This window comes from Myotis yumanensis, unplaced genomic scaffold, assembly GCF_028538775.1.
Source record: "Myotis yumanensis isolate MYYU_CA2020_CCGP unplaced genomic scaffold, mMyoYum1.0.hap1 SCAF_3, whole genome shotgun sequence".
Taxonomy (NCBI): domain Eukaryota; kingdom Metazoa; phylum Chordata; class Mammalia; order Chiroptera; family Vespertilionidae; genus Myotis; species Myotis yumanensis.
In genome coordinates this window covers 195,855,224-195,870,205 of record NW_027223754.1, presented here as the reverse complement: position 1 = coordinate 195,870,205, position 14,982 = coordinate 195,855,224, and the positions used below count along the sequence as shown (strand labels likewise).

The 14,982-nt window shown below is 36.8% G+C and overlaps 1 protein-coding gene across 4 annotated transcripts in view; it reads right to left on the bottom strand.

Annotated features, from left to right (window-relative positions):
* The window catches only part of CFAP54 (cilia and flagella associated protein 54), a 246,818-nt gene that overhangs the window by 140,173 nt on the left and 91,663 nt on the right, over positions 1-14,982 (bottom strand). For 3 of the 4 annotated variants that reach the window (XM_070410862.1, XM_070410864.1, XM_070410865.1), the window contains exons 26-30: positions 14,463-14,585; positions 6,837-6,968; positions 5,684-5,798; positions 3,080-3,169; positions 2,193-2,319 (exon numbers count right to left, since the gene is read on the bottom strand). In XM_070410862.1, the coding sequence (XP_070266963.1) occupies positions 2,193-2,319; positions 3,080-3,169; positions 5,684-5,798; positions 6,837-6,968; positions 14,463-14,585 (587 nt within the window). The remainder of the gene's footprint in view (positions 1-2,192; positions 2,320-3,079; positions 3,170-5,683; positions 5,799-6,836; positions 6,969-14,462; positions 14,586-14,982) is intronic. The other variant, XM_070410863.1, reaches the window with a different exon arrangement.

Sequence of the window (14,982 nt, the reverse complement as noted above, 5' to 3'; positions counted from 1 at the left end):
AACTCAAAATTGATAAAAACTTAATGTAAGTCGTGAAACCATAAAAATCTTGGAAGAAACCATAGGTAGCTGACGAATTTCAGAGGGAAAGCAGAGGGTGGAGAGGGTGGGAGGGAGCAATGAACCTGGGAACTCATATGCATATATGCATAGCCCATGGACACAGACAATAGTGTGGTGAAGGCCTAGGAGGGGGCCGGTGCAGGGTGGAGGGCGTCAATGGGGAAAAAAAAGGGGGACATCTGTAATACTTTCAACAATAAAGATAAATTACAAATTTTTTTTAAAAAACTAACAAAAAGTATCATTCTTTAAATATTGCCAGGACAATTGATAGAACTTTTAAGGGGTAAAAAACTAAAGTTTAATCTAAATCCCCATACCAAAAAAAAAAAATCCATATGGATTAACACATTAAATAGAAACCATAATATCATAAAGTTGGAAGTAAATACAGCTGCATATGTGTCTGTTGCAGTATGAGAAAATTACTTTGTTAAAACTGTTAAGCATGTGAACACAAAAGAAGACAGATATTACTATCAAAGCAGAAATGGAGGTGCTGCATCTGCCCCTCCTCTACACTCCCTGACTTGATGAAGAGTGTCCTGAATCATCTGCTCAGCCTTAGAATGGAAATCTTTTTTTTAAAAAAATATATACTTTGTTGATTTTTTACAGAGAGGAAGGGAGAGGGATAGAGAGTTAGAAACATCCATGAGAGAGAAACATCAATGAGCTGCCTCCTGCACACTCTCTACTGGGGATGTGCCCACAACCAAGGTACATGCCCTTGACTGGAATCGAACCTGGGACCCTTCAGTCTGCAGGCTGACACTCTATCCACTGAGCCATACCGGTTAGGGCAGAACTGAAAGCTTTACCTTCAGTTGGAACATGCTTATACCTCTCAATTTTCAACCTCAGGTCTTTTATTATACCACTGGCCATTGCTTCTAAGCTACTTACTCTGTTTTCCTCTTTCAGAATATCTGCAGTATTTTGCTTCGATTGGACCTCCCTGGTCAGTCCTCCAAATTTCACTGCACACTGATAGTGTCTTCTAATTTTCTTTGGTATCAAGAATATTACTTACAGCTTCTAAACATCTAATTTGGGCTATGATTTTCTTAATGTAATGGAACTTTCTAATTCTGACCAATGTTCTTATTACCAGAGCCTGCTTCATTTAACACAAGCAATTTCCTCTTTTGTGTCTTGAAAATATGAAGCACATATATTCCAAGCATTTGTTCCAAAAATAGAAGTGCCTATTTTAGGAAGACTATTTTCCTGTGTATTTTTATGATAATGTTTCTCTTCTGCTGCCATTTTTTAAATGGACTCCATGTTACTGATGCTTCCCATTACTAAAATGAGATAGGTCTGGGCACAGCGGTGAAAGTAAAACCCAGCTGTTGGAACAAAAGTTGGGTTCATTTAGCATCTCTCATAACTGCATGAAACACTATAATTTTATTTGGAGGCAAAGAGAATCATTCAGGCTCAGAGAACAAGGGGAAGAGCTTTAAGTTTAACTACTTCTATTTGAGGAACTCCTCATTCACATCTGTGAATGAAAACCCAAGGAATGGCTCTGCTTGCTAATGTAAAGGAATTAGAAGAGCATGTAAATGATCAGCACTGGACCTAGAAGCCTACATGACAGTGGTTCTCAACCTTCCTAATGCCAGGACCCTTTAATACGGGTACTCCTATGTGGGCGTATCTGCATGTGGGTGGACCCGCCTGGAGACAGACAGAGGAACGGTGTCTCCGCTCCTAAGACCATCAAAAATATGTGTTTTCCGATGGTCTTAGGCGACCCCCTGTGAAAGGGTCGTTTGACCCCCAAAGGGGTCGCGACCCACAGGCTGAGAACCGCTGCTATGTGAGGAGCTGATGGCCCAGAGATGTTATTATCCATTTTGAATCAATAGCAAAAAGGCCTAATTTACTTCCTGCTGCAAACATAAACATACTCTAATCTTATTCCTTAGTTGGGTTGTATAAATAATTTTATGCTCACTTATTTGTTTTTTTACACACAGAGACATAAATCCTACCTCTCAGATGGCTGTTTTAATTGTCTATAGCCTATACTCGTTTTCATCTACCTTACATATCTTTATGTGACAATGTTACTCATTTTTTTAAGTTGTTAGTAGCAATAAAATAGATATTACAAGTACCTTTTCAAGAAGTCAGTGATAGGATTTGTGATCTCCACCATAAGGGAAAATTTTTCATCATTTATACATTTTAGCATAATCTGGGTAAAAAATTCCAGGAATCTAGGTCTCTGTTTAAATTTCATAACTGTGAAAATAAGGAAGTTCATACATATATAGTTACCAATACACTCAGTTATTAGTGCTGAATGGTTATTATTACTAATACTCATTTCATTCTAACAGAAACATTTATTAACCTGTTTTTTTAGATTTCTCACTTTTAAAAAATATGTAGAATAAATGTGGTGAGAACTACTGTTTTCTAAAATCAAATAATCCTTTACAATCTATATTTCATTTATTTTCCAAATAACTCAGTGTTAAGATTTCTTAAAAGTTGCCTCTCCTGTATGTCTAGTTGGAAAAAAATTGCAGAATAACTAGTTATCCTACTTTTTATTATATTGCCCTCTGAGTTAAGCAATAATGTTGCTGTTTCTTCACAACTGAACTTAAGGATCACTAACACATTTTTCAATTCCCTAGTTTTTGTAAGTTTCATAATAACCCCATCTACTACCCAAGTAAGCCACCATCAAGGTTCTGTCTTCCCAAACTTTAAATCAGGCTCCTATTTAGGTCTCTTTCATTACTTGACAATCAGAAGTCTGGATTATTCTGAATGAGTAAAGAACCCAAAATCTTCTGCCTGGAACAGGTTAGACCAAGCATGTCAAACTCACGGCCAGCAGGCCACATGCCTAACTGAGGCATGAGGCCCGCTGGCCACAAGTTTGACATGCTTGGGTTAGACCTTTAAGTAATAAACAACAACAAAACCCATAGAATGAATGATCTTCAATAGTAAGTTGAGTGAATAGCATGCACACATTTAGGTCACCTACCTTCTTTCACAGCACCTTTGACAGACCAATTTAAAACTATAGGGTAAAGAAAGATAGGGTCCTCTGATCCTGAGAGTTCAGTTGAAGCAACTAAGATTAAAAATATTAATAATAAGTAATACATTCTGTTTAACATCAATAACCAAACAGGAAAATTCTTTGGAGGAGACAAAAAAATAGGAAAAAAACTCAAGTATTCTTTCTAAATTATGTGCCTTAAAAGTATCAACTATATCCTATCTTAGAGATTAAAAATTTCAATAATCTCAATTATTTTCTTTTCATTTCCTCCACCCAAGAGCCAATGAGTCTGCTACCAAATAGCTAAAAATTTTCCAAGGCACAGGTTTCTGTTATCCAACAGCTGTCGTATATCAGCAAAGCCCAGACTCAGAAACATACCAATTATATTAACTCCATTTTTATAAAATTATCATTTAAAGACAGTAAAGCATAGAATAATGAACAGCACAGCCATTGGAGCCAGATTGCCTGGGCTCAGCATATAACCATCTCTAAATTATGAGACTTTGGGAAGGTACTCAGCCTCTGTGTGCCTCGGTTTTCTTATCTTTAAAATGGGAATAACAGCAATGCCTTCTTTGTATAGTGGTTATATAGGAATTATGTGAATTTTTAAAAATATATTTTATTGATTTTTTACAGAGAGGAAAGGAAAGGGATAGAGAGTTAGAAACATCGATGAGAGAGAAACATCGATCAGCTGCCTCCTGCATGTCCCCTACTGGGGATGTGCCCGCAACCAAGGTACATGCCCTTGACTGGAATCAAACCTGGGACCTTTCAGTCCGCAGGCAGACACTCTATCCACTGAGCCAAACCAGTTGGGGCATTATGTGAATTTTGATATATATAAAACACATAGTAGTTTCTGGCATACAGGAAGCAGTAAAATTAGTAACATTACACTGTGCTTCCTGGTAAAATGTTAGAGTTTTTGTGTTTGTTTGTTTTGATAATATGAAAAGAAATAATTCACATTTCTAGAACACTTTACATTTTAAGGAATTACATTTTTTATAGGTAACCAGACAATTACAGCTTTCAATAAACTATGTTTACTGGTTATGTGAATAATAGAGTATTGGGTTCAATTCATAAATTCATAAATTCTATAAATATAACAGACATGGAGATTGATGAAATAGAGAAATCCACATCAGGGAATTCTGAAGCACCACAACCACCCAGATATAACTGAGACACACAGTAAGAGAGTTAAGTTAGGGACACAGAAGTCTACAGGTATGCTCAGTTCCCAAAAGATTATGGGGCCAAAAGTGGAGCCTCCCACTTAAAAGAAACATAGGTATGCTCCTGTCCTTCTGGAAGATCTGAAGTACCTGCTTTTTAAGAATGTGATAATATTTATCACCAGAAACTAAATCAATTGCTTATACAGATTTCCAAATTGCTAACTCCCAAAATTCCAATCATTGTGTTAACATCCTATCTAATAAAGAGGAGATATGCTAATTGACCCTCACACTGTCACAAAGATGGCGGTGCCCACAACCAATAAGTAGAGAGTATGCTAATTGACTGTCATGCCCTCAAAGATGGCAGCGCCCACAGCCATAAGATGGCAGCACCCAGTTCCCTCAGCCTTGCCTGGGTGGCAGTTGCACGGCAAAGCTGGGCCAGTCTGGGGGCGGGCCCAGCCTTGCCATGCACCTGCCTTCAGAGTGCCCCAGTCCCCTCAGCCCCCCAGCCTCTCAGGGCCAGCCTGAGGCACAGGTAACCAGGGCCGGCCAAGGCTTGCACTGCTGGCAGTGGCAGCAGCAGAGGTATGATGGGGGTGTTGCCTTTCCCTGATCAGCAGGTCACCTCCCACCCCTGAGGGCTCCCAGACTGTGAGAGGGGGCCGGCTGAGCTGAGGGGACCCCCTCCCTCCAATGCATGAATATTCATGCACCAGGCCTCTAGTATTACTATAGAGCACAATGACTTGAAATTAAACTAATCTTTCACTTGAGTAGACAGTGTTTCAAAGCACTCACACATTAACACCTCTCATACTATCCCTTTTTATTTCTCAGTTACCCTTTGCTGTTAGAGCAGTGCTTCTCAATTTTGCACTCTCCCTCCCCAAAATATTTGGCAACATTTTCCTCCCAGTTGGTTGTCACAGCTGGGGGCAGCGGGAGGGGAGTCTTGTATGCTATGTATCTATGGATAGAGGCCAAAGTGCTGCTCAACATCCATAATGCCTCCGACAGTTCCCCACAACAATTATCTGGCCGAAATTGGCAATAGTGTCAAGGTTTAGATACCTTGCTTTAGAACTAGAAGAGATAGGCTCAAATCCAAGCTAGCTATGCAATCCTAAATAAATAAATAAATAAATCACTTAATCTTTACAAGTCACATCTGTAAAAAAGTAGTTAGCAATCCCTTATTAACAGAATATTATTAGGATTATAAATTTAAAGTTAAATTTATTATATAAAAGCACTATGTAAACCTTAAAGGGTTTACCCAAATGCTAATCTCCTCTTAATCCTTTTAACAAAATATATTCTTATTTAAAAATATATATATAATGCTCAACACAAGTATAAAGAAAGAAAACAAAATGACTACATTGCTTTGTCAGTTTGAGAAGGTGTGTCTCCAACAAGAGCAGCTGTTCATTTATTTTTTCAGGTGACATTGTCTGCTGTAGCCTCTTGGTCCTGGAACACTTCATAGAACAACCCTAGAAACATTGGTTACATTTCAGAATGTACTTCAACATGTTTCGGCAATTATCATTTTCAAATAGCATTCCTGAAATTCTGTTTTCATACTTGTAAATAAAACTATGATCTACATGGCTAAACAACGTGAATCAATAAATGCCAGAGGCAAGGGGGGCTTCATGGGGACATGTGCGGGGACAGTGTCCTGAGGCAAAGCCTGGGTGATATGCAGGGGCTGGCTGACAGGCTCTGAGAGTGAACACTTGGTGGGAAAAAACCTTCAAATCGCCTCCAAGTTAAACTCTCTCTAGATAAAGCAACCCCCTTGAAAAAAAGGATTATGGCTAAAAAGTTTATCCAGTTAAACTGTGCTGACAGTTGAAGATTTTTGTGGCAAACAAATGCTCCCGTGGAAACTCAACATATAATAGAGATAAAAATGGAACTACTCTGATACAGCCACCCCAGTCACTGAAGGGGCTTCAAGTAATTCCTAGTGCACCTCAGAAACCTGATCAACTAAGTGACAGTTCAAATTTGATTAACCAAAACATTTAACCATATAGTTTCTAGGAAAGAGAACCAAGCAGGCTCTTGTAAGCACCAAGCTTGGGAGACAGATACTAAAAAGTTGTCTCAAACATTAGCAGTCTTCTAAAGAAGACAATTTAAGTGTGACAATGAGTTTGGGAAATCTACTTTGAAGACTGTAAAAAGCTCTGACATGTTCTTACTACATTCAGTGAGGCACCCAGGATAATAAAATCTTCAATTTGGGAGACTTTACAGGGTTTTTAGTCCAATATCCAACTGGGTGCAGGAAGCTCACTATCAGCCCGATGATGATCAGTACAGGTGATAGGGAGCTTTCCAGTATTCTAGCATGAATTCATTTTTTAATCACAAAAGAAAAGGAGGGAAAATCAGCTCTTCACGATATGTAACTTTTCTTTTATGTAAATATAACAAATTAAAAAATGTTTACTAATAACACACAATCTCTTAAAAGACTCAACTAAATATAAGCTTAGAGATGAGGAACAAAAAACAGTTACCTCCTCTTGTGTTTCTTCTGGCTCATTAATAATACCAAATAGAGATTTGCACTCTGATGTGATGTCCAACATCTTTTTCCCATAATTTATAATAATTACTGCCAGGTCATATTCCTTCCATGAACGCAGAATCTAAGTTAAAATATTTACTAATCATCACTGTTGGAAACTCTTAATGATTCTCAAGTGTTTTGCATCATTTTTCATAAATTCAAAAGTCCCATTAATGTTTTGGGTCTAAGAATTACCGTTTCTGTTAAGGAAACTGAAAGCTAATCCCCATATCATATTCTCTAGAATTAAAACTGCTTGATTCCACTATTTTGAATAAGGGACAAATAACAGGAATCTCATCAACAATGAATACCCCGTACCTCTGGGACATATAGCCACATGCGTTTAGTAAGGTAGCTATTCAGAAAATGTTTACACTTAAGAGATCCATGTTAAAACAAAATCATTCTTAGAGGCCACATAACCATCACCTCTTGTCTTGAGTTGCTTGCTTTCCATGTGAAATGGCAAAATTGCTGATAATGGTGTTGTGGGGGAGGGGCATTTACAACCATAAATGCATTACAAGGCACTCTGGTAGTGGGCTGATCTAGAATTAAGCTGTTTGGGGCAGATTCTCTATGAACCCCAGGAGAAGCAGACACTAATCATAAGAAGGGGAGTGGCCCACTCTCCCACTCCCATCCATATTTCCTGTTATTGCTATTCTTTGTCTTCTCTACCTGGTCCTTACCTATCTCCCTAGTGTAATCTTTGACCACTCATCTTCTTGCACTTTAAGTTTACAAAATATTGACCCAAGTATAAATTCTGACCATGGTTTCAGGACTGCATGCTTTTTTACAGCTGAGCCACTTCCCAGAACGGCTTCCCCGCTTTATTAGAGTAATGTAAGGTTATCAATGTAACCTGGTCATTAAAACCTGGACTCTAGCATCAACTCCAAGAAAGCTTCCCTGGCCAGCAATCTAATTTGTATGGAGCCTGCTGCAGTGAAGGGTCACATGACGGGAATACACTCACTGTGAACCCCATAAGGCAATTCTCTATGGGTAGAAATAAATTTATATGAATTTATTATATGTAGATGCATTCGGTCAAGTTGAATAAGTTAGTATTTACAATGAGTAACAAGTGTTATTTCCCATGCAGGGAAAGGATATCAGTAATAAGTGGACCACCCCCCCCCCCCCCCGCACAGATTTCGTGCACCGGGCCTCTAGTATAGTAATAAGTGGCTGAACAAGAAAGTGAATAGCTGCTTAAACCTGATAAGACTGACTTCATGCAAGGTGTAAAAACTGGAAATACTTCTGTGGGACTAGTGCAATAGTGATAAAGTAATGCTGACTGTGGAACCAAGGATGGGAAGGAAAATGGTGAAATAGCATTTGAAGAGGTAGATGGGGTTAATCATGCAAGGCCTTGAATGCCAGGCAAGGTGGTCCAACCTCATTATAAAATTGATACAAGAGGAAGATATTTTTGTTAATAGAAAACACAAATAGAGTGATGTTTGCTCTCTCCTCAACTTTGCTTTCCGACATATTTAGGTCCTCCACTGATAGAGTAGTAGGTAATCTTTTCTCCAGTTATAATATGCCAGTAGAAAACACTAAGTGAAAAAGAACATTTCAAATCAAAAGAAAAAAAGAGCTAATTCTACTTAACACATCAAATGAGAAGAAATAAAAAGACTAGGCCAGATGTTTAGCATAATAATTTTTTAACAATGGCAAAATAATGAAACATTGAAGACTATGTGTCTCAGAAGTGGCACTTCATTTGGAATTCTGGCATCTTTTGGAAAAACTACTGGCGCTTGTAGAAGAAAGACTAAGCCATTTGAAAAGAGTAGCAATTTTTTAAAAGTAGCAGAGAAAAGAAACTGTCATTTGACTAATTGGGCTTTGTAATAGAAAAGCCATATAAAAATGTGTTTATATGCAATGAACACCTGAAATCTGGGACTGCTGGTCATGCTAGAGCAGTGATGGTGAACCTTTTGAGCTCGGCGTGTCAGTATTTTGAAAAACCCTAAATTAACTCTAGTGCCGTGTCACATACAGAAATTTTTTGATATTTGCAACCATAGTAAAACAAAGACTTATATTTTTGATATTTATTTTATATATTTAAATGCCATTTAACAAAGAAAAATCAACCAAAAAAATGAGTTCGCGTGTCACCTCTGACATGTGTGTCATAGGTTCGCCATCACTGTGCTAGAGGAAGCTTCAGGAATGACAATTCTCAGCATATCAATTTGGGAAGACTAGCTCTAAGAGCAAAATTCTATTAACATACAGAAAAATCCTAAATTAATATATACTTTACTTAAAAAAAATAATCGAGCCCTGCCTGGCCAGGTTGCTCAGTTGTTAGAGCATCGTCCGATAGGCCAAGGTTGTAGGTTCCATCTCTGGTCAGGGCACATACCAGAAGCAACCAAGCAACCAAAGAATGTATAAATAAGTGGAACAACAAATCAATCTCTCTCTCTCTCTCTCTCTCTCTCTCTCTCTCTCCCTCCCTCCCTTCCTCCTTCTCTAAACATATCCTCAGATACGGATTAAAAAAGAAAGATTTGGACTATTTGGCTCTCTGATTCTTTCTCTTGCCTAGTAGAAGCAGGACTGGCTCCTTTGACTAAGTGCCCCTTTGATTCTTAGGTAATCCTATTCCCTTCTCACTCTACACAGTGTCCTATTTCATCTGTTTCTATTGCTCCAATGGAGCCCACATATTAATGACTCCTTTATACGTATTTGGCCTCTTCTGAACTCCAAGCCTACAGATACAATGATGTGATCATATAATAGCCACCTCTTTGAATATCCTATAGGCCCCCAAATTCAATATATTCAAAACTCATGATCTTTTCTCCCTTTTCCACACAAAATTGCTCCCCATCAACACGTAGCATTGTATTCACCCCACTGCCCAGGGAAGATAGCTGGATTGTTGTTGACTCTTCCCTCTCCCTGTTTTATCCCCCTACACTCAATAGGTTTCCAGGTTCTCAATGCTCATTAATAACTCTTGAATCTTTTCCATTCTCTCTCCCCTTTCCCACACTAGCTTAATTTATCATCTCTCACCTTCGAACTCATTCCCTGCCTCAGGTCTTACCTCCCCCCACACCCCCCCCCCCCATCCCTCTAATGATGAGCTGTTACACAACCAGAATAATTTCTTTTTTCTAAAATGCAAATCTCATTATATCATTTTGAGGGTTGAAAAACCTTTAACGGTTCCTCTTATTTAATCTATTTATCTACTTTTTATTTCTATGTGTTTTTTCAATTCTGTGTCCTGTTGAGAGAGATTTGCCCTGACTTCAAGGCCATACATCCTTGAATCCATTGGGATTTCATTTTCTGTATGGTATCAGGTAGGACGCTTTGTTTATTTTCAGACAAATTGTCAGTTACACTAGCACCTTTTAATAAATAAACTATTATAATAAATTATTATTTTCTTAATGAATCAAAATACCATTTTTGTCGTATGTTAAGTTCTTCTGTAGACCTGGGTCTGGCTCTTGCTGGATTCTCTATTCTCTTCTACTGACCTTTGCCCATTTTTCTACTAACATTACTTTTTACTGAAGTAGATTTATGGTAAATTTTAATATCTATTGAGGACTTTTAAATTATTCTAATCAGTTTCAGAAACACCCCATTGGGATTCTTATTTGGACTATATTACATTTAAATATTATTTTAGGAAAGATTTACATTTCTATGAGAGGAAGTCTTCCTGTTCAGAAACTTGATGTGACCTACCATATGTTCAGATCTTTTTTGTGTCCTTTGGTAAGATTTCACAGTTCTTTTATTTATGTTCTTTAACATTTGTTAAATTTAAAATATTGCTCATTATTAGTGCTATATTTTCTCCTCTCCATTTCTAACTGGCTACTGCTAGTTTTGAAAAACTTAACATTCTATAAGTGTTTTATATATGATCACTTTATAAATTCTTTTTCTTTTAATAACTTTTGACTAGATTCTCATGAAATTCTCTTTTTACTTCTAGTAACTTTTTACTAGATTCTCATGGGTTTTTGAGACCTCTCCAACTACAAATAAATTGTACTCTTCTATTATAAAATTAATTTCATATTCTTATCTATTGCATGAGACAGAATCTCTACAAATAATGAATCACACTATTATGAGTCAGTATTTCTTGTGTCTAATTTTTTAAAAAATGTCTTCAGAAATTTGCCATTATCCCACCATAACCGGATAAGGACACATATGTAATACCTTAATCAATAAAGAAATTGAAAAAAAAGAAATTTGCCGTTTAGTAATGTAATTGTTGTAAAACTTTGGTAAATGTCTTTATCATTACATTAATTTCCCCTTACCTGTGGTTTTGCTTTCTGTGGTTTTAGTTATTGTAGTCCAAAAATATTAAATTTCCCCAACCAAAGACATCATGTACTTCGGGCGTCCAACCATTGACATTGTCTTGGCTCAATGCTCCAGGATCACCCCAAGCAGATGATCCTATTCTGATTTATTATCAGAAGGTCAATAGTAACCTCATGCTACATCTCAGTGCCAATGTCATTCACCTCACTTCATCTCATCATGTAGGCATGGTATCAACTCACATTATCACAAGAAGGGTGAGTACAGTACAATTAGATATTTTGAGAAAGAGAGAGACCACATTTTCATAACTTTCATTATAGTATATTGTTATAATTTTTCCATTTTATAATTAGATATTGTTGTTAATCTCTTACTATGCCTAACCTTATCATACGTATGTATAGGAAAAAACATAGCATATATAGGGTTCAGTAGTTTCAGGCATCCACTAGGGATCTTGAAATACTTTCCCCACAAATAAGGAGTGACTACTGTATTCAATAGCTTCCTTTCATTCCTAAGTTATTTTGAAATTTTATTAGGAAAAGTTGTTAAATATTATCAAATGGCTTTGTAGCATTTTTATATAACCTTATTTTTTTATCCTTTAATTTGCTGTTATAAAACATTCAAATTTTGTTTAATTCAGAGTTGATCTTTAGTATTTGACAATAAGACTGTCCTAAGGCCAGAAAATCCCCAAATGCCATCAAGAATAAGAGAAGGGTGGTCAGACAGAGCAGAATTGAAGAACACCATAGAATGTCTCTCTTTGTTCTGATTCATGTTGTGGGCCCTGAATTCTTCTTCTTTTTTTTAAAAAAAATATGTTTTTATTCATTTTTTAGAGAGAAAGGAAGAGAGAGGGATAGAGAGACAGAAACACCTATGAGAGGAAAATATCATCGATCAGCTGCATCCTGCACGCCCCCACAGGGGATCAGCCCGCAACCTAGGCATGCGCACATGGCCCCCGCCCCAATTCCAGGTGGACGCTCAATCAACCACCGAGCCACACAGGCGAGGCTGAATTCTTCTTTTTCAGATATGAAAATTGCTACTCCTCCTTTATTTTCGTTTGCATCTTCCCAGTACTTTCGTCTAACCATTTTTCAACCAGCATTTGCCACACTGTTTTATGAGTGTTTCTTGACATGAAATACATTTAAATCTGACTTTTTAACCCATCTGCCAAACTGTCTTCTAAGTCCATTCACACTTAGTGAAGTAATTAATATACTATATTTTATTCCTTCCATCTTATATACTCTTTTTCCTTCTTCTAACTTTTGCTGAATTAAGCATTCTTCTTCCCCGTCATTCCTCTGTTCATTTTTCCTTCCTATAAATTTAGAAGTCCTACTGTGCTGTAAAGTTCTGTTCATGGCTACATATTCCTCTGGGCCATCTTTGAATATATTTATTCTATCAAAAGAAAATAATTTTATACTATATGTATTTTATTATAGATATAGATATATAGATATAGATATAGATATAGATATAGATATAAATGTATATTTTAAAAACCTCACACACACAACATTCATGCATCAAGATTCTCTAACTGCTCACCCCTCCCTCAGGCCCAAAGAGGATTTAAGTTTTAATTCTAGGTTACTAATAAGTTTTCCTTTCAAGGATGATTCTTCTATTTTAAGAATCCCTACTTAGCATTTATATTAGAAAGTCCTAGTCACATCATTATTATCTATTTAATTTTAATAATATGTATATTGTCAGATTCATTGCTCCCATTATTCCTCTCCTTTTTGTATTTCCCTATCTTGGGATTTCTGTTCTGAGCCAACTGTCATTTGATAGAGTAGTTCCTTAAGTGTTTTCCTCAGATAAGTACACAGGCAGAATACTTTTTAAATGCCTGCACTTCTGAAAATATTTATTTTGCCCTGAGAAATGAATGATATCTTTCCTGGTTATTAATTTTTAGACCCTCAGGATTCTACAAATGTTGCTCCATCTTAACTTCTAATGTTGCTGATAAAAAAAAGTTGTAAGTTAATTAATTATTTTCCATTGCAAATAATCTATTCTTCGAGTCTCAAAACTTCAAGATTTGTCCTTATTCTTGGACTTATGGCATTTCACCAGCATATGACTACACATATGTTCTTACATTTATCCTGCCTCAGACTCAGGGGCCTATTACTTCTCCATTTGTTCTTTTTTTTTACCACCAAAACTCCTTTCATTTCACATTACGACTTTGGAATTTATCTCTAAACAATTCAGTACTACATTTTCAGGTATTTGGTGAGCTTGCAGATTTGACTCAAGAAATACCATAACCAAAATCTGCTTAATTTTTATTAAAAACTCAAATTTGTTCATTGCGAGAGATTCTTGTTTTGTGTTTTGATCATCTAATGGCACCACCTTGAAAGTTTTCTTTCTTTCTTTGTTTTGTTGTTGTTTTTCAATCATCTCTGGTCTTTTCCAACACGGTGTGAGTAGATAACACAATTATTTTAGTACCTGGTCTGCTCTTTCCCCTTGGGGTTCTAAGTTTCCTTTAGTGAGTTATTACTTTTCTCATCCTGCTTATGGCTTATGTTCCCTCAGCATCTACCCAACCAGGTCATAGAGGTCTCTCCAACAGTGTAAATCAGTGAGTGATGGAAAGAATATGATTTTCTGCTCCTGGGGTCAGGCCATGAACAGCTGCAAATCATGACTTCTTTGCTAAGGTAGAGGTTAGAGGTGTCTCTGTTGCTTCACTTCTATAGAAGCAAACTTTAGTCCCAACCAAAGTGATGGGCCAAATCAGTATCCCCATGCAGTATTCTTCCAGATCCCTGACCAAATCAGAAAGGCCCTGTGAGGACCACATAAAACAGGCAGGTAGAAATAGCCCTTCTTTGAGGAGATTCACTGGATTCAGTCAACCAAACCTTTGAAGAAGCACACAATGCTTGTTTTTGAGCCAAGCAATGAGTATAAGGAAGCCTACCTCTCTGCCTCTTGTCTTTTGGTTCTTTCTGGTTTCCACAATGCATGAGGTCCCATATAATGCCTTCTTTTCAACCCCCTCCTCCCCAAGATACACCCTCCATGCTTTACCAACTGGCATGCCTAGGCTACCTTAGATCTAAAATGCTTTCTGGGTATTTTTTTTAAAGTAATTCCTATAAAAGTAGCTTCACTTTCTAAATCATTACTGCTCCTAAATTTTATGACACAAGACAAAGAATAAGATGAATACCTTTGTTGTGTAGTAGAGACAACAAGCTATCATGTGCTGTATGCTTTCATAACTTGCCATATGTTTCTTTGAGTGGATGACATTTGGTAGTCCTTGCAAAACCACAAAACACTTTATCAAGATCTAAAAAATAGAAATGCAATGGTCTATTGAAAAATATTATCCTTACACATTATAAAATGTTCTATTCAAATCATGCAAGTTTTAAGGCATTAAATTTTAGTGTTATCAATAATGATTGATAAATTGTTTATCATGTATAGAGGAATGTACTTCGAAAGAAAATTGGTATGTTCAATTTTCAGATCAGTCCCTCATCTAAAGTAACTTAAACACCTGTGGGAAGAATAAAATCAGTACATGAATAACTATAAAACAAAGCATATTTTATCAAGTGCCATAAAAGATATAGACAGAATGTTACATGGGCATAAGAAACACTAAGCTCATATCCAGGCATAGGAGGTCCTTGAAAAACCATATGGAGAAAGATATACCATATTAAACATATACTGATACC